Genomic DNA, 23,802 nt, shown 5'->3' on the forward strand with positions numbered 1-23,802 from the left:
GTTCCTTCCTGGTTACAAGCTGGTTTCCAGGAAGGCCTAGACTGAAACCATCACATCCAGATTCTTGGGAAATTCGCTACTAAAAATACAACGTTTTTGTTTGCAGCTAAGCAGATTTTAAGTTTAATTCAGGGCAAAAAAAGACAGGTGGATCTGTGAAGAAATCCAGATATACCTGTTGAGTGGAGATTGCTGAGTAAAAGTAAGGCTTTAGGTGTTTGAGGTGTGGGTGGGCTGTAGGAGTTCAGTCAGCCTCTAATTTCTGTTGTAATAGTTTGGATTTTCCCCAAGCGCTGTCTGGCAACTTTGGGTGGAGAAGATCCCAGCTGCTTAAAGTTACAGTCAGTGTATTTTAGGCAGTGGATTTGTTTCAGCAGCTGTGTCACTAGAGAGATGAGTGACATCTATCACTTTTCCTGCCTGCCAGGTCCCTGCTGGCTCTGTGAGAGGAGGTGAAAATAGGGCTTCATCCTCTTCAGAAATGAACTGCGCCCAGGAATGCCAGCCCTGAATAAAATGTAGTTTGCTCAGGAGTGCCAAACCTAGCCATAGCGCAAGGGGAAGGGAACCTGGCCTGGGCTTAGACAGATTGTGGTCAGTAGGTAACCAGCTGTTGGGCTTTGCTGGTGATCCCTTTGCTTCCTGGTGACCTCTAAAGAAAGCAAGAATATTTTTAAGAGAATTGAGGATTGCTTGGTTCCCAGTAGGGGTGCCTAGCTGTTCAGTGAGTTAACTTCAATAGCAAGAGCCAGCAGCGTTTGGTTTCCACACTTAGATTTTAAAACAAGATATATGGTTTTTCAAGTCATTTTGCTGTAAATGAGTGGTTTCCTTTTCCTGTGTCCTGTTCAAGTGTGTACCCCAACCTGATCATGCATGAAGGACAAGTTGATTTTTGCAGACCTGCAGTACTGGCTGAATACTCTGCGTATAAAAACGTTTGTTAATCTTCAAAGTGGAACTGCTGTGTTTCAAGCTTCCGGGTTGCTGGTACCAGGTTAATGAGCTTCTCTGCAGACTTTCTTTAGAGAACTTTTTTCAGATGTCTGTGTGTCACTTCCTGGTATGAAATTAGCACGTGGTGGCACTGCATAGACTACCTTCAGTGCTACATTTGCAGCTGTGGCATAATACCTAGAGCATAAGCAAATATTTGCCCCATTTACTTTCCAAATAAAACTTTGTATAAGAAGTCGTGGGAGTTTACATATGCAGGCACATAAGTGTTTTCACACTGGCTTGTTCTAATTCTTTTAATTGATAGTAAACCCTGCTTTTCTGTCAAAACATTTAGCAAACAGGAATGTGTGTTAGGAATGCAGCTGATAAAACTATTTGTGTTGAAGCCCCATTATAAAAATGCACAATAATAGGTTTTTCCATTTCAATTGCAGCTGTCATGGTTTGTGGTGCTGTTGATCTGTCTTCTTTAATTTAGACCACGTGACAGGAACACAAGTGCCCGCTTCTTGTGGTTTGTAGCAAGTGGCATGAATACCAGAAGGCTAGAGATGTGCATCTGTTTAAATTAAAATCTTATTTAGAGGTACATTTTTCTACCATTTTCTAGGCAATTTAGAAACCTTGCCAGCCTTAGTGGCATTATCTCACTTGATAGAGGAAAAAGCTGGATGATAGGAGAGTCAGACTGGTCCAAGACTGGTGTATATTTCGTTAGCACAAAGTGCCACAGGAGACTGGGCATGCCTGTTCCTTCTGGTGTCTCAGAACCCTTGGGCCAGACTTGTGGGCTTCCCCCTTGCTCATCAAAATGACTTGTCAGAAGTGATAGGAATGGGATTGTCATTTTGAATTTTAAAATTTAAATTATTTTTTTGTTGTTACTTTTATTAATTGGTGAGTTAAGAGGTTGCATCTTCGTGCACTTGTGCTGCTGGCCCCATGTGTGCTGAACTTGTCACTTACCTCTGTTTCCTGACTGTTACTTTCCTCTCTGCTTCTGTGAGAATCATCAATGTGTACAAACTGGAGGACTTCTTGAAAATATTTAGGTATATAGTGAGGTTTGAGACTTTCTGTACACTTGGCTTGGGTGGTTTTTAACTGGTTTGTGGAGTACCTCCTGTAGTCACACCTCAGCCATGCTGTCTCAGTCTTATTTAGATAACTGTTTTGATCTGAGGAGTAGGTGGTTTTCAAAAAAGAGAAATTTAGTTTTCAGTATATTTGTAAGGGAAAGACCAAACATCAAAGGACTGAAAAGGCATCTGAGGTTGTGTTAAGGGTTTTTTCAGGTACGTCCAGACAGGAATTTGTTTGGGTTACCTGGTTAGTGTTGCAAAATAATCTTTTTCATTTTCAGTGTGATTGTTGGAAAGAGTTTCTTTGTATAAAATTCTTCATAAACAAGTTTCACCAACCAGGCAGCTGCTATAATGTGCAGAGTGTGATACCAACAGTTGTTTTCTTTAGGACAGACATGTCTTTAAGCACAGAATTTGCTTCTTACTGTGTAATTTTACTTGGTTGCTTTTTTTCCTTGAGGACTGTGCTTCCCCTTCCTGCATTTCTCTGCTGCAGATCAGGCTGTTCCAGTTGTAGTGTTTAGAGTACCTCGATCTAGCTAGCTTTTTAGTCTTTTGCTTTCACTTCTCTTGAGGTGAGTAAGGGTTGTGTGGCTGTGGGTTTTCAGGGAGCTCGCTCCTTCCTTGAGCGCAGCTCACCTCAGGATGTTGCCCTGTCCCCCTGTGGAAAGGCCTGCCTGCCCTGGGCTGCTCTCCACTCCCTCTGCAGGAAGGCAGCAGGTGGGTCTGGGGCTGCTCCCACACCAGGTGAGTGGCTTGCTGGCTCCCTTGGCTCCTCCATCTCACCCCTTCCACATCCCGCACCGGATGAGTGTCCTGGAGGAGGCAACATCAGCGGGAGGGATCCAGCTGACCTCAGTGGATTCATTCAAGGCAGGAGGTGTGATGCGGAAAATGTTTGAAAAATGCAACAAATATGTTCTTTCTGAGTAAACACGTGCGTCAAACCTTTGGAAAGAATGAATATATATGTTTTGGAGGGTGAGAGTGGAATCTTCCCAGTCCTTCCAAGAATGACTTTCTGTTGTTGGAAGTTCTTGTCTGTGGAACAAAAGCAGCTGTAGTCAGTATTTGAGCTTACTTCATCCAGGATTAAGAAAAAAATATGGTAACAAATGAAGAAGAGATGGGGTATTGCTTATTGGGAAGAAATTGTTTAGTTTTCCCTGTGGAAGACAATAAGCCCTGTGGTAGTTTGAAGTGTAGGCTGTGCTGGCCTTTCATTTCTTGTGCAGAGGATGCTCTCTGAAGTGAGCTGAGGTGATGTATGAAGCTGTTACACAATATCTTCAAGAAACATAACCATTGGTGTTTTGAGCTACATTCTATTTTCAGGAAAGCTTTTAACATTGTGGTGAAGAGGAGGTGGCAGGAGTGCCAGAGTGACACTATGTGCTGCGGCTTGGCTGCAGGTTAAGAGGACCCTGAGGTCAGTGGCATTAAGGGCTCTTGGGGCAATCAATTACTGTTAACGAAGATGATAGGATAAAAGCTCTGGAGTTGCTTCTGAGGGCCTGGTTCTGCCACTGCTTATGTTCTTGTAACACTATCTCCTCTGTGCAAAGATGTGCAGGTCTTGTCTGGGAAGGAGGAATTGTTCTGGGTCTTAACATCATCCAAGTCCTGCAGTTCCACGGCCTACAGCTGCTAAAGAAATAGCCTCTTCCTTGCTGTGGTCAGTAGGTGTATTTTGTGGATTTTTGACCCATTTTGTGCCATTCTAGAAAGTATTGTGGAGTAGTGCTCTGCTGTACAGTCAAAGCTTTTGCTTCTGGCTGTAGACTTGGGACACTGCCAGAGTGTGGCATGGGAGCGTGCTGCCTACATGAGCTTTCACGTGGAAACTGTGAAGAACTGAGAACTGCAGGCCGACCCTTCTGTTTGGCCAGTTTCTCTTTATTGAATGTTTCTTCTCTTTTGACTTCCCAGTTTGTTGTCATGACTTTGCCTAAAAAGGGTAAATGTGTCCAGCTTCCTTCAGGGTCCAGCATCTGCTCAGAGTACTGAAGGCAATTGAGCTCAAGCCCAGGTGGCATTTATGATTCTCCCAACTTGTGGTGTTGCTGAGGACCCGTACTGTCAAACTGTTGTGGGTATGGCTTCTGCACTGCTGAGCATCAGTAAAATAGAATACTTATTACAGATTTTACTTGAAAAGCTTGTTGCAGTTGTCTCTTTTTGTTTTTTCTTTCATAATTTATTACAGTGCCAATCAGTATACAAAATGCTTTGCTTCTGTGAAGGGTGTGTAGTGTCTTGCTAGTTAATGCCATTAGCAGTATTGGTCTTCTGTACTTCAGATTGCTTGAATCCTGGTACATGAATACCGTGTCTAATGTTATCTTGTCTCCAGAATATCTTTTTTCATACTTATAGCACTGCTTTCACTCAAAAGGTGCTCTGGAATAGTCGTGCCTTTGGGAAAAAAAAAAAAAAAAGCTCTTTGACATACTTATGTAAACGTTGGCAGATATATTTTAAAAATAAATATTGGATCAGTTCCTCTTTTATTTCCTTGTCAACGCCCGACTTCAGTATTTGGCCCTGGAAGAGCTGTGAATGGCTTAATTAACAACCAGAGCTGAGCTCTGGGAGGCAGGTGTTTGGATTGTGTAGGAGTCTGCTGATAAGAGTCATTATTAGAGGGGAAACACAAAGCTTTGATCTATGCTACTGGCAGATAAAGATTTTCAGGTTCTTTTTTTGTAACATGTTAGGGTGTACATAGAGTATCTGAAGGTATATATTCAGGTTAAAATATTTGCACCTTTTTCCCTGTGTCTTATTTTTTATTTTAGAAATAAAATTGCTTCAGGTACAATTTTATTTCCTTTATTTCCTTTTATTTCCTTAAAACACAGCGCGTATATGAGAGATCTAGTTAGATGATATGGGTGTAAGAAGTGCAGTATTCTCTTTTTGCCCTTCAGTTTATAATACATTTGTTTTTTGCAGTTTTCACAGTGATCACTGATCAAGTGTTAATACCCTCCTCTTGTCATAAAACTCCAAAACCAAGGAAGGCATGGTAGTATTTCCCAGACTTCCTTTATTTGAATAAGGAAAACCCCTTATTATCAGAGACTGTGCATGCTAGATCAAAGCAAACCAGATATGCTCTTTTTTTGGGGAAATATGGGTAAGGAGGAAAGCTACCCTGAAGTGATGTGCAGTTTAAAGAAGGGTACTTTGTGACATGGAGCTTTATTTCCAATTTATACATAGGTGCCAAGATAATGAGCTTATTCTATCGTTAATTAATGTTTATGTACCCTGTAATTTATGTCGGTGTATTTAATGCGTTAACTTTTATGGGTTTTCCTATTGGTGCGTTATTGAGATGTTAAGTCTTAACACTAGATAAACTAGTAATATTTTATTTTCTCTTTCCTCTTTCATAGAGATCCTCGGCCAACCAACCAACGTGTCAACAAGCACGTAAATAATGACATCTATCTTCGGGTTCAAAACCTGACTATCTTAGTCAGAAACATTAAGACTTACTATCAGGTGAGATTTCTGCTTATTGATCTGTGGTGATTGCTATACTGTTTTAGCCAGTGCAGTGGCCGGGGGCTCAAAGAAGCTTGCTGTAGGAAATGGAGAGGAAATTGTGTAAAAGTACTGTCAGCCATACTTCTGAGAAAGAACAGATAACTGTATTGTCAATCTATTCCTCATGGCCAGAGGCTGCTTCCCTGCCTTCTCTTTTCTGAAGAACAAGTTGTTCTTGGGTTTGGAGGTGAATGTAGTAAAAAGGCTCTTCTGTGGTAGGATTGTGGGTTGTGTATATGAAGGGGTTTGGTGAAATTGAAATAGTGTTTCCAAGTATAAAACTTGTTTAAAACAAGTCACCTTCTTTTAAAGGGGCTGCTAGAAAATAAAATACTGATGAAGAAATGTTTTTAACACTAGAATATAAACCTTAAATTGAAAGGAAAAATAAATCTGCTTAGCTTGAAGGTAGACCTCTTGCATTCTGTACGTATTCTTCATGTTAAAGCCATTGTTTATTCAGAACTTCTTGAAGTGAGTGCAGGAATGACTACAGACTCTTGTTAGGTGTCACTTGTTAGGTGACATCCTTGAACTGACTGTAAGTGTTCCTCTACTGTAACAGTGCTCCTCTGGAACCAGGGTGGTGACAGCTGAGCATTTTTTCAGACTTACATCCATGTTGGCTGTTGCTGGAAAGCTGTAGCAGTGAATTCAGTTACTCTAAATAGAATTTCTGTATACACACAATTGGGTATATTTAGACTCCTTAGTGAGGAGGTAGCTATTCTGCTGTTTCCTTCCACACATCTTTTGCTAGATTTGAGTGCTGTACAGTATAAACCAGGCTGAAAACTCTGAGGACTGTTAAAATGCTTCTCTGCATCAGTGTCTCAATCATATAATGAACAAGCCAGCTACACTCTAGGAGTGGATGTCAGTGTGCTCGGAAAACTTTGGGTTTTGTATGTATAGAAGAGCCTGTGTATTTGTTTTGTCTTCAGAATACAGAAGAGATGTAGTGTAGTGCCTTCTGATGCCATTCTCTTCCTGAGCTTGCCTACTGCTATTCTGTGTTACTGCCACAACTCTGCTCCTGGACTTGCTTAAGGAAGCCTGAAAGAGAGACTTGTGAAAAATGACAAAGTCTGATGGGGTGTATGACTCATCTGTTCAAGTTTCAGCAGCCTGCTAGAAAAATGAAGTGTGTAACAGAGGTTTGAGTTGGTGTAGGAGGGTATCATGTATTTCTGAAGACAGCTGACTTGTGTGTCTGTTGTTGAGAACCATAGATGTGGATCCAATGTGATGTCATTCCTGAGACTTGTGATTTCTAAGGGNTCTGTTGTTGAGAACCATAGATGTGGATCCAATGTGATGTCATTCCTGAGACTTGTGATTTCTAAGGGAAAATTCCATTTGATCATAACTAGAGGCTGAAATTTGGTGGTGGGGCTTTTGTTTGGTTTTTTTTGGTTTGTTTTTTTTTAATTTGGGTTTTTCTTGTTTGTTTGGGGTTTTTTGTTTGGGTTTTGTTTGTTTTTTTTTGTGTGGTTTTTTTGTTTCTTTTTGTTGTTTGTTTTTTTTGTTTGGTTGGTTTTTGTTTGTTTATTCTTTTCTTTTTTCTTTATTTTGTTTTTTGGGTTTTTTTGTTTGTTTTGTTTTTCTTTTGTTTGTTTTTCTATTGTTTGTTTTTCTATTGTTTGTTTTTCTATTGTTCGGTTTTTCTATTGTTTGTTTTTTCTTTCTATTGTTTGTTTTTCTATTGTTTGTTTTTTCTATCGTTTTGTTTGGTTTGGTTTTGTTTTGTTTGTTTTTCTTTTTGTTTTGTGTGTTTTTGTTGTTTTTATTTGTTTCTTTTTGTTTGTTTTCATTTGTTTTTGTTTGTTTTTATTTTGTAAGGTTTTGTTTGTTTTTCTATTGTTTGTTTTTCTATTGTTTGTTTTTCTATTGTTTGTTTTTCTATTGTTTTTCTTTCTATTGTTTGTTTTTTCTTTCTATTGTTTGTTTTTCTATTGTTTGTTTTTTCTATCGTTTTGTTTGTTTTGTTTGTTTTTGTTTTGTTTGTTTTTCTTTTGTTTGTTTTGTGTGTTTTTGTTGTTTGTTTTTCGTTTGTTTCTTTTTGTTTGTTTTCATTTGTTTTTGTTTGTTTTTATTTTGTTCAGTTTTGTTTGTTTTTCTTTTGTTTGTTTTTCTTTTGTTTGTTTTTGTGTCGTTTTGTTTGTTGTTTGTTTTGCGTTTGTTGTTTGTTTTTCGTTTGTTTTTCTTTTGTTGTTTTTCTTTTGTTGTTTTTCTTTTGTTGTTTTTCTTTTGTTGTTTTTGGTTTTTTCTATTGTTTGTTTTTCTATTGTTTTCTATTGTTTGTTTTTCTATTGTTTTTCTTTCTTTTGTTTGTTTTTCTTTTGTTTGTTTTTCTTTTGTTTGTTTTTCTATTGTTTGTTTTTCTATTGTTTGTTTTTCTATTGTTTGTTTTTATTTTGTTTGTTTTTATTTTGTTTTTATTTTGTTTGTTTTTCTGTTTTTTGTTTGTGTTTTTGGTGGTTTTTTCCTTTTTTGTTTTTGTTTGTTTTTTTGTTTGTTTTTGTGGTTTTTTTGTTTGGGTTTTTTGTTTGGGTTTTTTGTTTGGTAGTTTCTTTGTTACTCAGTAAATAGTCTATATGAAGTCTACAAGAAAGAAGGATAGGACTAGTCTTTTTCCCTTTCTCCTCAGCCCCACAAGATTTACAGTCTAGGAGTCTGGTTCTTCAGGTGTTGAAACTCTTTCTCATTCATGTGCTTCTTTGTCTTGAAGCTGATGCTTTGACCTCTTCAGAGTACCTGAAGAGAGATGAAAGTCAGGAAAAAAGAAAAGGGACTCAGAGTCGTGTTATGTAGCTTGTTGACCTGGCTGTTGAGCTGTGTAGTCATAATCCAATAAAGCCAGCAACAACAAAAATAGGTTAAGACACAGAGTTTTCAATGACAAACAGTAGTGGAGGCTTGCAGTAGCAGGCTTAACAGTCATGTTCCTCTTGAGTCCAGAAATTATCTACTGAATCCTGCCAGGGAACTGTGTATGCTGTATGTAAACAAAGCAGTCATGAGAGTTTATCGTTCTTTGCATTTAGTCCTGAAAATGTAATTACAACAAAGTTTAAAATGAAATAACTTTATTGATAACACTGGATAAGAAGCTTATTTGTCCTTGCCACAGTCATATCTTCATCCATATCGTAGCATCCAAGGTCTTGATGCTAATCTGAGATGGCCTTTCGTGGTGCTGTGCAGCCTTCAACTCTCCACAGGCTGGGGGGAGTTAAGGCCATCTATGCTGTAACCAAGCCCTGTGTGTGATTGATGCCAGGTATAACATTACATCTGTACTCATGTCTCTGTTAGATGTTTGGAAGGTTTCTTGTTTAGGGTATGATTCAAGTAGCTTTTACTGGGGCTTTTTTCAACATGCAACCAAATGGATGCTTTGGAATATTAAATATTCTTAATAATTAGATATTGTCAGACTACTTCTCTCCTGAATATTAGAGATGTTTTTAAATAGGCTGAAGTTGTGGCCATTGTTTGATGAAGTAGTATTGATGAAGTATACCTTAGCCTAAGTTAAAATAAGGATACTGTCTTACTGACTGAAAACATGGTTGCAGACTGGAAGTGGGAGGGAAAAGTTCCTGACAAACAATAGGAACACAAATATTCTGCTTCCTCAAGAGAAACAAAAGCTCTAAAAATACAGTGTTTGCCTTGACATTTTACATTCTTTTTTACTTAATGGACCCAAGTCAGATTTACAGCATAATTACTAAATTGGGTAGACCAAGTAATCTAGAATGAGGAAGATGTCACTTCATTCTTTATTGAAGGACATTGGTAGGTACAAAAGAATAGTTGCCCTTCTCTGTACTGGGCAAGAGCAATCAAGAATATGACATAAATTCATGGTACTGTAAACTCTATCTAAGGAAGGTGACATAAGTGCCTGCTAAAATTAATGCTGATATTCAGAAGGTAGTTGACATTTCAGATCATGTAATTGTCTAGTCTGTCTGTAACTAATATCAGATTTCTCATATATCTGTGTAGCTGATCTCTTAATTAAAGCAAAATTCTCATTAATACAGATAATATTACTTCAGAAGACAAGGACAGGTCTGATCTAGAAGCATGAATCCAGGTGTTACAGTGTTGGCACTGATCTCATAAGCTGAGAGTCTGTGCTGGAAATGACTATGAATAAACCTGGTTATTGGTGGAATTTGGCTTTGATTTGAGCTTTAAACATCAGCTCCAGTCTGTGCTTCAGCAGGCATAACTTTGGAGGGGTAAATGCAATGAAGAAGCCTTCTTTCAGTTCAAATAACCTTCTTTTTCAGAAATCTGCTAACTGAGTTTCGTAGCAATTTTCTGAAGAGTTGCCATCTTGGAACTTCCAGCTGTATAAAACTGGATTGCTTGATGGCTGCAAAGAAAAACAGTGTCAAGACTCTTAAAATGGAGGACAATATTGGTTGCTGCAGGCTTTGGTGGTTTTTAAATTTATTTATTGGCTACGTAATATTTGTTACCAGTGGTAGCATGCAACATCTCTGCATTTCCCGCTCTCTCAGCAGTTGTATTTTTGCAGGTCTTCTATTGACTTGAGAGGCCCCTCTTTTGCAACCAAGCAAGTGACTCATTTTGCTGTGGGATTTCATGAGCATTCAAGATAATATGTCATTAATTGCATTTAATAACTGTTACACTACTGGTTCACTGGAGAAACGGCTGGTGATAAAACTTCTGGAATTGGTGCAATATCTTGGAAAATGGCTGACTACAGCAGAATGTTTTCATTGCTCATAGTGTGATTTTTATGTGACTCTTCTTGCTCTGACTGAATTCTGACACTTGGCTGTCTTTAAACTGGAATTCAAAATGGTTTTGTAGGGAATAGTACAGAGAATTAGGGGTTACTGTCTGTAACTGCAGTGAGGATGTTGACTGAAGGGTTCAGTAGAAAACTGAGTGTATTGGAGAAGAGATGCTCATCCACCTCTCACTGGTGCAGGTGTTGTGTGTTTTGGTGAAAGGGTCTTCACCACATACTGCAGCTCACCAAACAGACTGACTTCCAGCTGTCATCTGATGCCTTGTGTTGATGGCATAGTTTGGTGCTTAAGCTGACACTGCCTAGCCCAATGCAACAAAGGTGAAATTACCTTGCTGTTCCTGAGCTCTACCTTCACTTTGAAATGCTCTGTTGTGAGCTCTGCTGAGGCTTTTCTACTGGTCCAGTTAAATGGGCTTGAAAACAGTTCAGGTGTGAGTAGTGCGAGGCTGAAGGATGTTTGGCTTCACTAAAATAAGCACTCTTGACAGTGAGCAGTTATGGCCTTAATTCCTGTGGCCTTGTGCTTCTTTTCTAAATGGTGGTTAATCCCAGCAGCAGCAGCCATCTTCATGGTGGTGTTTCACTGCTTCTGTGAGAGTGTGTTGACAATGTTTAAAAAACCCCATCAAACCCCTTGAGCCGCAACAATCTGTGAAGAGTTGATTGATTAAATCCTGTAGGTGCTGCTACTTGAAGTTTCCACATAAGATCAGATGTCCTGGTGTTTGCAGCTCTTGGGTAACATGCTTACAACCTATGGAATTTTGGAAGAAGCCTAAGCCAGGCTGACAGGGGAAGCTTGAAGTGGCTTTTTTATGCTTACTCTGTCCATGGGTCAGTCTTTGAGTTTAGTGTTTTTTCTAAGGAACTAAAAAACACTGATATTAGTTCATAAAAAAAGGAGTTTTGTAAAAGGGCCTGTTTTGATGTCAGGTAGCTTCCCAACCTTCAAAAAAACGCCACTAATCACTCCCAACAGGATATACTGCACTCTTAAGCAAAAAATCCTACTGCTTACATGAAAAATTTCAGACTGACAGAGAGAATGTGATCATCCCTTGGCTACTTCCTGGATGGGTATTATGGTCACATCTGGAGTACATGGATGAGAAATGCTGTTGGAAGGAATACTGCAGTGTGGTCACAGCTGTATTTTTGTTGCTTCTATTCCCTACAGCCATGGCCACTAAACACCTAGCAGATTACTTCATATTTCTAAAAAGGTTAGTCACAGTTGTGACTGTGTGGCATGTGCAGCTTCAACAAGAAACTCAGAATAAGCCCTAGTGTTCTTATTTAAGTGACGTTGGTGAGGGGGGTAAAGATGAAACGATTGAATTTTTAGAGACTATGTCACCACAAATCCTACTCTCCCCACCTAAATCACTCTGCTTGCTCACTTCATGGTGAGCAAGGATACCTTACTTCTAAGGCATGTTTCTTCAGACCTGTGTCCTCCTCTTGGCTGCTCTAAAGTTGTGTAAAACGAGTATAAGCAGCAGAGTTTTTATCAGGTGTGTTAAAGGCTGTTGGCTATCTGTGAGTTTGGCTGTTGTGAGTGATTTGATGTTAGTGCTGAGGCTGTTTCTAACCTCTGGAAAAGAGATAACTTTGTTTTCAGGCTGGGGCAGACGCAGGTTCTCCCTGTGGATCAGCAAAGGTCTTGGCAATCCCAGTAGCTTCCAGATCAATAAACAATTCCCACTTCAGTAGTCAAAACATTGAGTCAGGTTTAGAGCTCTTGATTGGACTGCAAAGAGGAATTCAGACTTGGAGCTCCAGATTTGGGCACAAATTATGGACTGGCAACTGTACTCAAGCTATAAATAAAGTTCTGGAAGTAGCAATGTCCTCTTGTATGAGCTGGAATCTTTCCCTACTGGGCAGGCTAGTTCTAGTGGGCTAGTAATCCAGTCCTTAGCAGAGGGAACACCAAAATGCTAGAAATACACATAAATGCGCACATCCATGAGTCAAAAAGCATTCCTCTGTTCTGAGGGGGGAAGTTTATACCCACAGTGGCCTACTGAATTAGGTAAAACTAAGCTTTTTTTTGCTAGCTGTGTCAATTTGGTGTGTTAAACTATGGTATGCGTAAGTGACTGCTTTCATTTGATTCCTGTTCCCTAGAGATCTTAATTTTGGCTCAGGGGCAACCTTTCTTTATCTTGAGCTTTAAGTTTCAAGATTATTAACTGAGAATGTCAGCTTTCTCAAGAGCAAGATATCAGAAGCTTCAACAGGTAAGCTCTTTCTAATTCAAGTACTTTGCTGATCTCAAGCACTCTTAGGTGCAGTTCTCTCCCTTTCTGTACAGTGGAGAGGGCTGTATGCATACAGTCTCCCAAATTTTTTCTGCATTGGAAATTGTATTGTTGCACCTATCAAAGGTAGTGTGCACGTTCCTGTGGCCTTAAGTTACAACTGCACACAAAAAACCAATGAACAGCCACCGAGCCTTTGCCTTTTTCACAAGTCTACAATAAATAAGTTAGTCTGACAAGTAAGTTAGTGGTAAGGTACTATTGTGGAGATGCTCTGTGTTTCAGTAAGGCAGTGGGCCTTCAGGACTCGGGAGATTCTGCCACTGGCACAACCTGGAATAGGACATTATTAGCTGTGTATTTGTTTCCGCTTCTATTCTTCATTTGACTTCCAGTTAGTTTAAACTTGCTACGGGCACAGACTGTCTACATGTATTTATGCAGTACTTAGCTTAACAAGGCTTTCTTGATTCTGCAGTGATAAAAATGTTTTGAGTTAGGCTCTCTGTTCTTCAGTTAGCATGATCATGAAACATGTAAGACTGGTATTGTAAAGATATGCACAGATATTGTGAAGAGGTGGGTGCAGGTCAAGGGAATGACTGACCTTGGTGCAGACATTCTGGGAAGTGTAGAACCACTGATGTTAGTCTTTGATTTAGCTCTTCACCTGAAAATAGTGGTACCATTCTGCTGCAGTGGAACAAATGTAAGAATGACAGAAATACTGACCATTTGTATAGATCCTGCTATCAAGTATTTCAGTGAGGAAGACTGAGACAGGTGACTCATCACTAACAGCCAGACTGTCTGATGCTTTGTCAGTGAAAATGCTCTTGATCATTTCCAGAGGAACTAGACAAACATTTCTGCCTCAGAGTTGAAATAAGTTTCTGCAGATGTCAGTTTTAAGTGTTCCCAGGTTGGTGAGAGCTGCCATTCCAGATGACTAGTAGTGTGCTGTCGGACACCTGATTGGGATTACTGGCTGTGATACTGGGATGTGTTTTGGCTGATATATTGAATTCTGTCTGGAAGTTTGAGAGGAGTGATCTTAGAGACATATTTTTTCCCTTGAGGCTCTATGTGCATTTTAATGCAGAATGAAATAGTGACCTGAAACAGATGGAAGAGAATAGGCTGAGTTTTAAGCTACTTTTAATTTCCTGGAGCTAGAATACGGGAAAGGGCAGTACTAGTAGGTTGACATGTGTCCTTATTCTTGTCTTTGTTTTGCTTAATAAGGTAGAGGGGTGTGAATTCGTTATGCAGAAAAATAAAAAAACTGAGCCAAGAAAAGAGAGAAGCAGCATCTCAAAATACAGAGGCAAAGGGAAGTGACCTGTAAAAATTTTACAGTATGGAATAGCTGTTTGGTTCCCACACAGCAGCATTTACTTAACCTCTGACATGTTAATTGAAAGCAGTTCTTGGGATGTCTGAATGTAGAACACATCCAGTGTCCTTTATATGGCTTAAAAAATAGTAATGTGAGAGTGTGTGACTTTCCTTAATGAAAGCCAAGGCCTAATGTTAATCTCCTAGACTATTGCTGTGATTACCAATGCTAAAGCCACAGGGTATTTCAGTCCTCTACTACATATATTTTTGGATATTAGGTTTAAGATGTAAGTTACTGTTCAGACAGGCTCACCAGATAGCCATGTTCATGCTGCCTGAATTTCGGGCAAATGTCCTATTTTCGTCAGCTGAAGCTTTGTGAAGGAGGGAATTAAGTTTTGTAGAGCCTACCAATTTTGGGTAAGTTAGAAAACAGCCTGCATGCCACTTGTAGCTGAAAATAGCTTTGAGGTTTACTGTTTGCTGGAAGATAATAAAAAGTGAAAGTTAAAGGTTGCTTTATTGCTTGTGTTTCTGTAATGCATTCCGTGCCATTTAGTACTTTTCATGAGAAGTCTTTAAAGAGAAAAGAAGGTGAATTCCACAAATGCATAAAGTGTGATTGTCAAACAATCCCCCAAATTGCATACCAGTTCCCAAAGCAAGTAACTTATGCCTTTTAATGGCAGTTAGTAAATGAAAGTTATTTCTGTTCTTATTTTATTGTCATGTTCTGTGTCTGAAGGTGTTATTTAATCCGGGACGACTCTTATTGAGATTATTGTGACACATGGGGTTCAGTCCACAGCCTTGCTTTTACACAGCTCTGACTCTGGATTAAGGTTTGGTGTCAAGGCTTGATCCTGTCAGTTCCAGTGACATTTGTGACCCCGTGGTGCAGAGAGTGTCTCTTTGTGCATGCCTGGAACTCAGCTGGCCTTGGCTTTCCACTCCAACAGCATCCTAGTTAGCTTTTGTTACAAAGCTCTGTAATGAACTCTCACCTTTTTGTACGCTGCTTTTTTTAGTGACTTGTTAGACCCGTAGGCAGTTCTTTCACAGTGTGTTTTCATCCGAGACAGGTATTTGTGATGTCTTTTCAAGTGGTGCTTCTCTGTCATTTTGAAGGAGTAAGTATCAGTTTCAGGAATGTGTGGGAGATCTAGGACAGCGCATTGAATCTAATGCAGAGTTGTATTTAATTCTGAAAACTGTGGTTTGCATTGTAAAGGTCTGCTTGAGCTTATGTTGATCTCCAGTACTTTTGGCAAATGTGAGTGCACTTGGGCCAAGAATTGGGCATGAAGGTTGTGGAGATGCCTATCCTGCCTATCCAGATTTATCCTGCTAAGCAGGCCTCTGGACCTGAGAAAGTAACAGACCTGGGGACAGGAGGGAGCTTTAGTGTCCTAGTTTCTTTGCTGAAGACAATTCACAGGAAAGGGTGTGTTTCCTACTTTACGTGGTGTATGGACTTTGTACCAGCACAAATTAAGGAAGGCACCTGCTCCTGAATGCACAGAAATTGAAATGCTATCATTTGCTCAGGCATGCATCTCCCATTTGCACATGTGTTGGTTTATAAAGGGAAAGATTTATAAAATGAAGTAAGGCAGCAATTTAAATTGTGTGCACACTGTACTTTAAGTAAGCAGAATGCCTTTTTTTAAATAGCTGTTTAGATGGGCTGTTGGAATATAAGCTGTGTGTGAGCTTGTGCCTCTCCTGTTTCCCATTATGATTAAGAGATAGAATTGAAGGAGAGTTAAGTGTTTAAATTCTGCTGGGTCTCATATGGCCAGTAAAAGTGCCTAAATAAAATCTGCTCAGCAGACAGAAGTGGCCCCTGTGGAGCTGTCACTGTCTGTTCTTTCATAATTAGCATTATTAAAAGTCTCAAGATGTTTATTTAATTTGTTTTTTAGGCATAGTTTGTGAGTCTTAGGTGATCAAGATAACAGTGATAGACATCTGCTCCTTTGGGGGTGGTAGGAAAGGCTTGTCTTTGCACAAAAGAAAAATACTGTATGAATTCCATTTAATCATTTTCACAGGACAGGAAGGTATTTATTTAGTGGGCTAGTAATATTTTAAAACTGCAATAGGCAATCCTCTTTCTCTAGAAAAGTCACTTTTATTTACCTTATAATAAAGAACTGATTTCAAAAACATCTTAAGTTGTTTGCTGTAAGGTTGAGAAGCAAAAGAAGAAAGGTAAGTTCCCTGCGAAACCTTAGAGTTCCTGGGTGGTTTGGTTTTTTCTTCTTATTTTTAATGGTGATTCTATCTGTAATATGTCCACTGGAAAGATATTTGTAAGGGGGTGCAGTGTCAAATTTGTATCACAAAGACCTGTTAGGTGTGCAGTGGGTGTTAGAAGAGGGGAGGGTGGTACTGAGGTTAATGTCTGGTTCATTTTGGAGCAGCTGTGTTAACAGTAAAGCTAAGTGACCTGAGTCCCAGGGGAGGCATGAGCATTTGCTGCTAGAAACTGGAAGGAGGTGAATTTCTTTTTAAATTTTGATATTTAATTAAGAATTACTATATATGTCAAAAGGCTCATTTGTTTCAGAGAAATACCATCAGTCGCAGAGTTACCCTAAAAGTAAAACGTTTCACTTAAAAAAACCAATAAAGCCCCAAAAACTCCCCATGCAAATAAACAAAAAACCCACAAAAAGCTGCACTCACCAAAAAACCCCTACAACCAAACCCCTTCTGATTTGACTGGTTATCTGTTTGAGTTACTTGGGGTCTCTCAAGACTGTGTAATTACTTCAAAGCAAACCAACAATTAAACTACAAAGAATTGTCCTTTAATGTAATAAATATCTCAAGGTCACTTCTTCAATCTTGATATTTAAAAAAGTGAAAGAAAAACCGCAACAACTAAACCAAAAAAGCCCCACTCTGGGTGTTCTGTGTTTTCCTGAATATGCAAAAGCTGTGTGTCAGGATTGAAGGCTTTGTCTTTGTTTTCAGGGTTTGTGGCAAGTGCTTATCTGAACAGCATGTGGATGTATCTTTACAGTTTTACATGCAGGAGGAATGATTCTGTAGTAGAGGACCACAAAAGCTGCCATTATTAGAAGCCTTGCTTACACTTCAGTGCTCTGGCACTTAATGTAGCTCCCAGCTTCCAGTCATGCAGAAGAAACTAAACCAGAGAGCTCTAATTCTCAAACTTGGTTGAGCTGTCTCGAATTTCTTCCAGTATGCATTTCCTTTGTAGCCTGAGCCAAAATGTTGATTGGAAAGGTGATTTTGATCTCCCTTTTTTCATTTAGGACATTCTCTTTATAAATTGCTGGGTCCAAATTCTGTGCAGTCAAGGGATTCAGATTTCAAATAATTTGTTATTGCTTGAAGACTTGTCTCCCTAAGATGCAGTTTGGCCTCTTGTTTCTTAAAACGTCTCAGTTAACTTGCAATTGGGCTTTCTTTGTATGGCATAGGACTTGATTTTAAGTGGCATTGACTTTTCTCAGACTGACTTGATACAACTAGAGATGCTGAGCATCTAGTGTGGCAGAGTCTTTAAGCAGTTTTGCTTTGGTACCCTTGGATACTGTGAGACCAGAGCTATCTACCAGATCGTGATTTGTTTTGGCTCTTTTCCTTGACAGCATATTGCAGCTTTTACCAGTGTCAAGGTATTTATCACACTTTATCAGTACTTGGAGGTTTTGCAGTGTTTATGGCAACTGCTTGAATATCTGCAGAAGATACACTGGCTTGCTTTCCCAGTCTTGAGCTTAGCGGGACACCTTGTTTTGGAGGCTTTGAGCACTCTGCCAAACCTGCTCTAAGTGAGACACGTACTCAGATGAGAGACCTGAGTTGGCACGTCAGAGTAAAAAGCAGTTGTTTTTATAACACACTGAACTGCTGTGCTCTTCTAGCAGACAGACTTTGCAGTCAGGCTTGGACTGTCACCTGTTTACAAAGGACAGATCACTTAAAGTTTCTTTACAGTATGTCTATAAACAAGTAGAAATACACTTATAACCAAGTAGAAATAGATTTACAACCAATAACTTTTGTGACGCTAAAGGAATAATCTTAAATATCAAATACATTAAAAAACCCAACCCACAAGCCACCTTGATTTTACTGATATTCATGCAAGTCTCTCTCATCAGGTTGCATTAATCTTAATTCCTCAAAGTGTTTTGTAAGTTAGGAAAGTTAATAGTGAAGAGTGATTTAGCTTTAGTTGGCTGAATGCTGCAGGATGGTACTTAAAGCACAAACAAGTTCCTGAATAGTTTTTCTTTCTGCAACAGGCAGCATACTATTCCCAGCTTAAAACTTTAACAGTAACTCAAGTATTGGCTGCTTCCACCAGCCATATCTAATATGTAAAGGAGGTGACAAGCGGATTGACATTCTGCACATTTGTTTTAAATAAGCTTTTCTGTGTGATACTTTTGAAACTGTGACTCTGGGATTCTAAAGCAGCTGCCTGACCAGCATGCCAAAGGAGGCTATTGGGTTAAATTTTGGTTTTGTTTTTAATATGTAGTGTTGCAGTTTGGGTGTCTTGTGTTTGTGTAACTGGTAGAGAAGTGCTAAAAGATACATCTGCCTAAGCGGAGAAGAGGCTGGAAAATACTCGATCCTTGCATTTTTCATCCCTAAAACAAAGCCTTATTAAAAAACTAAACAAAAACAAACAAACCCCCACGCCCCCCACCAAAAAACAAACCAAAACACAACCCCCCTCATAAATTTACATCGAAGACTAGCCTTTTGAACTGTAGGTTTCATTTCATTTGTGTGGTAGTTTTTTGGGGGGTGGTTGTTTTGTTTGTTTGTTTTTTCTTAAAGAGAGTAAATGTACTCTGCAGGTATTTGCTGTGGCCTTGCAGTTTGCTTCCATGTTTATCTTCCTTGTCTGCTGGTGCCAATGATGGGGAATGTTTGACTACCACAGTATTTTTTTTGTTGGGGTGTGTACAACCATTGTTGTTTCTTAGCTGGGATGATTAGGAATGAGTCCTGCCTAACATGATACCAAGAAATTGTGAAAGGGACAAGTGTACTGGTCTGGAGATGGGTATCTAGAACTCCTTTTTCACCATGGAGGTTTCATGTACTTTCAAGTTAATCTGGGAGTTATAATGAAGGACACTTGAACGTAAAGGAGGAGAGATGGAGCTGCAAAAAACTACTGCTAAATATTTCATACTGGTCAGTTTAGATATAAAATGTTTGACATGTTTAGTGCAACACTTGTTTAATCAGTTTGATTCTACAGTAATAAAAATCACATATGAATAGATAGGATGGATTTTTAAACTATTTTTATGTACTGTGATAGTTTTAATTGTTGCCTAATTCCACTTTCAACTAGGACTTTGATTTAAAAAAAAAAAAAGTCCTCCTTCCCCCTCCGTAGCTTCCGAGCTACTAGGTGAAGTATTTAGCTTGCCCCAAAAGAAGTTCAGGCCATTTGTAAGAAAAGCAGAAGAGCTAGTTTTACAAAATGAGAAAAAGTGATATCAAAGTACATCTTTGTATCTTGTATGAGATAGGTTAAGAATATGAAATAAAGTAAATGGAAGAGTTGTCAGAGGAAATGACTGTGAATGCCCAGACCCCAGAATACCTGCACTCTAGATGTTGATAGATTTACTTGGGAGAAGAGCAAAATCTGAGAGACGATCTCTTTTGCTGGATTTCTGGCAGTTATGGCACCGACAAATTCGAAATCTTTGCTTTACTGCCAGATAGGTCTGCTGGTATTGACTTTGACTCACCTAAAGCATGAATCCATACAGACTGAAATGTACTGCTTCCCAGATTCCCAGGCCTTGCAGCACAAGCCTTCTGTCAGATGACTGCCGGGTTCCATCTGTCGGATGTGTTGTGGCTGTGGTGGGCACGAAGCCTTTCCAGGTGGGCTCACCCGGTGTAGGGCATATGACCTACGGCAGCAGGGAATGCGCCCGCAGGAGCCGTGACCCCTGGTGAGCTTGGATGTGTTCCCTTGGGAGTGCTGACACTCACGGTGCCTCCAGAAACCTGAGCTTTGCCGAGGGTGTTTGCCATCTATTCTGGCATCTTGCAGTACAAAAGGAAGTTCCCATTGAATAGACTTTCCTCTTGCACTTAATGGCTTGAATTTTTCCACAGTTAACAGGGCCATCCGCAGTGACAGAAGCGATTTTTTTTTCCCCCAGGTACTGGGGGGGAGGTGTTGGGAACTGCAGCTATGGGCAGCTGCTTGAACAAGGCAGTTCCTCTCCACCATATCACAAGCCTGAGAGTTTATCTTAATATGTACCGTCGGTATTTAGCTGGCTGGCACAGGGCATGTCATTTAATTACTGCGTGTATGTGAAGGAGCATTCAGGTGTTGTGCTGGAAGGGCAGTGCTTTTTGCTGGGTGCTCTGAGAAGTCTCCTAGAACGGTACTCTGCACTCCTGCTATTCTTAAATTAGAAAAGTATGTGAAAGGTTTCTGTATGCTGTGTTGCAAATCTCAGGGCCTCGGGGAAACTGTTCATAAACAGGCAGAACTTGGCTCTTAACATTAACTGAGATCATCTCACTGCATTTACTGGGGGAGGGGTCAGGGGGTCAGGGAGAGAGGTTTTTGCATCAGTTTAAGCGCCTCCAGTTTGTTTAATCATCATTTGCTCTGTGTCATAGGGCCCTTTTTAGTCCACATATTTGGCACACACTGCTGCTGTATCAGAGAAATTATGAATGGAGTGAACCAGTTTCCTGGCACTTGGGAAGCCATCGAAGTTTGTGCTTAACCGAACAACCGTGCTGACTAATGTAATACAATATTAAATATGCAGCAGCCTAAAATCATTTCTGTTTTCAGAGACAAGCCTTTTTTTGTTTATTTTTTTAGCATATCAACTAAACAATCATTAAAAGGGAAAAATAATGTTTAAAAAAATTGTTGTCCTTCTAAGGGACCAACTAGAAGAGGGTAGAGTTTAACTACTACTTCTCACCTTTTTAATCACAATTCATTATTTTTTCTTTGATATTCAGAGCAAGTCTGTTCCAGTTCCCAAGACATATGCTGTATGCCCTTGAGGGGTAAAGCAATTAAGAATTACAAGGAGTATTATGCATTGTAGAAATAATCAACCTGCTGAAATAATAACCAGCCATGTGCTCCGAAGCCTCTCTGTATGAATCAGGGCTTTAAAGTGGTGACTGATATATGAGGAATATGTCATCTTTGAGATTAACAAGACAGCTGCACTGGAGAGAGGAGGAATACATTTATTTTTTGCATTCTGTAGCACTGACCTTCCTTCATTCAAGAAGATTCAGGCTTGAGTAACTGCTTAAACTGTTGCTGCAGTCTGTGAGATAATGTGGCTCTTCTGCTGAGACATAGCAGGGTACACGTTTAGCTGAACATACTTTATTACTGTAGCCCTTATAGCACAAAGTCTCACTTCCTGACTGTATTAACTGCCTGATATTTGTTTCTGAGACTTCGTCCATTACAGAAATAGTCCACTTAAACACAGTGTTGCTTTCTGGGATAACTGTTCTCAGTATGATTTCTTTAGCTTTCTCTCAGTTGAATAAGTAACCCTGGTGAAATAGTTCTTATGAAGTTTTAATATGCTGTGGTATAGCAGTACCTCCTGCTATGGAGCAATGTCTCAGTCTTGACCACTTGATTTCATGCAGACCAGTTTGGGAAGAGCTTGGGAACGCAATAATTCACTTTGAAGAATGGCTGTGGATCTGTGTTTCATGTCTGTCTGGACTCAGGAATTCAAATGCTGTCTTCTGCATTAACCACTGGACTGCTGTCTTCCTCAGTTAATTATATATATGTGAAGAACAGAACACTTGAAGCTGATGCATTGGAAACACACATCAAAGTTTGAAACACGCATCAACATTTAATTACAAATTTACCTAGTGAAAAAAGGTAGTGTTAATTAAAGAGTACTGAGAGTTCAGAATTTAAAAGTCCATGTTTTTTGGCTGCTAAATCTTACAAAAAAATTCTATGAGATGTCCAAAGAGCAAGAGCTTACACATCTAGCTCTGTCTAACTGAAATACTTTTAATCCATAATGAGGAGTGGTGTGTTACAAAGCAGTGGAAACCACTTTGCATTATGTGCATTCATAAAGAGATGCTCATTAAAAATGCATTTTTAGTCACCACCTGTTATTTGTTTAATTTGGTGCTTTACTCTAGTGTTGTATTGTTTTTGTCATTCTTCTTTTCCAAAGTGCATTATTCATCACTTTGAACCATATGGCCAGAAATGTATTCTGAACATCTGATTTCTGCACTGGCCATTCCCTGAGGAAAGACTCTAATGTCCATGTTTATGATCAACCAGCAAAGCCTTTCATGTCACCTTTTCAAGAACATTTCTTACCTTCTGCATACCAAAGATGCAATTAGGAGATTCACAGCTGTGAGGCTACAAGACAACAAGGGGCTGAACTTGATTAGGCAGCAAAGGCCTCTCCTCAAATTTATAAATGAAAACCAAGTATTATGGGAACAGGGGAAAGCTTTCTGTGGGTCCTCCACCTACCTTGCTGTTTTCCCATGGCTTGCACATGACTGTAGGCACATGCTGAGGTGCGTGTGGAGCGAGGTGTACACTGACCTGGCTACTGCCTGCTACGGTAGCCTCTGCTCTTTGCTTGCTGGGACTGATACCCAAGGGTTCTCCTGTCAAAATTACACAGAAACTTGTAAAAGTTTGCTTTCTCTGGTTCCATCTCGTAAAAATGAGGCTGAAAGATGCCTGTTGAGTTACTTTCATTCCCTTTCCTTCACTGCTCTGAATCTTCTGCAATGTGCAAGTGTAACTGGGAATAGAACCCGATTAAATGTGCTGCAGCGCTGCATTTTGGCCACTCTGGCTTTATTGACTGTACATATTTCCTCTGTTTGGAGATAAGGTGTTTGCATTGTGCTGTCTCCTTTATCCTTCATGGTAGTGGTGTGTCCAGTAACGCTTGCATGGGTTGTACACAGAGTATGTGTACTTACTGTCACTTTAATAGGGGGCAAGGGCCCATTATATTATATAAATAGATGGCAAAGTGTCCTTTTCTTTCAGTGTGGTGTGAAATCTTTTATTTAACATGACTAGTGGCCAGGTTTCGTTCTTATTCTTCTGCCCTGTGCACATATCAAAAACCTGCTGTACAACCTGGTGTAATCAGCAGTCTGCTCACAGGAGGCCCCGAGTTTGAAACAGCAGGAGTTTTGCAGCTTGGAGCTGAATGGTGTTGGCAGAGCTGTTTGAAGAAGTTTGCTTAGTTCCTGCCTCCATTGTGCTGAGTCAATTCCAAAGGGGCTGTTGCCTCTGCCTCGTGAGAATGACTTTCAATCAAAATTCACAAGGAATCATGTATCTACTAGTCTGAAATGTAGCAAATGCTCTTTTTATTTTCAGTTTCAGTTGTGGCTGTTTCTGTATTGCTTCTTAGAAAGCAACATCAGTGAAGGCAGATTTTTAGTTGGGGGAAATTCTGTTCTTTACTATTATGTGTTAATGTTCAGTAGAAGTTTTGGAGACTTAGCATATCTTATATTGACAGTGCATATTTACAGTGTCAATACAAATTGCTTAGTTTGGAGATTCAAACTGAAATGCCTACTTTTAGCACCTTATATTTACCATATGTCTTAGTGTTGTGGAAATGCAAACATTGGTTTATGCTGAGATTTAGAGGAATGGTGGGTTTGGGTACTGCTACTGAGATGCCAGAGAACTTAGACTTGTGTTAAAATATTGTATTATAACTCCTGGATTTTCTCAGATTACTTCCTC

At 39.5% G+C, this 23,802-nt stretch overlaps 1 protein-coding gene across 3 annotated transcripts in view; it reads left to right on the top strand.

Annotated features, from left to right (window-relative positions):
* Positions 1-23,802, top strand: part of CCDC88C (coiled-coil domain containing 88C) — a 102,661-nt gene that overhangs the window by 4,709 nt on the left and 74,150 nt on the right. For all 3 annotated transcript variants that reach the window (XM_017813794.1, XM_017813795.1, XM_017813796.1), the window contains exon 3: positions 5,447-5,555. In XM_017813794.1, coding sequence (XP_017669283.1) covers positions 5,447-5,555 — 109 coding nt within the window. The remainder of the gene's footprint in view (positions 1-5,446; positions 5,556-23,802) is intronic.

The sequence above is a fragment of the Lepidothrix coronata genome, unplaced genomic scaffold (assembly GCF_001604755.1).
Source record: "Lepidothrix coronata isolate B3197 unplaced genomic scaffold, Lepidothrix_coronata-1.0 Scaffold43, whole genome shotgun sequence".
Lineage (NCBI taxonomy): Eukaryota > Metazoa > Chordata > Aves > Passeriformes > Pipridae > Lepidothrix > Lepidothrix coronata.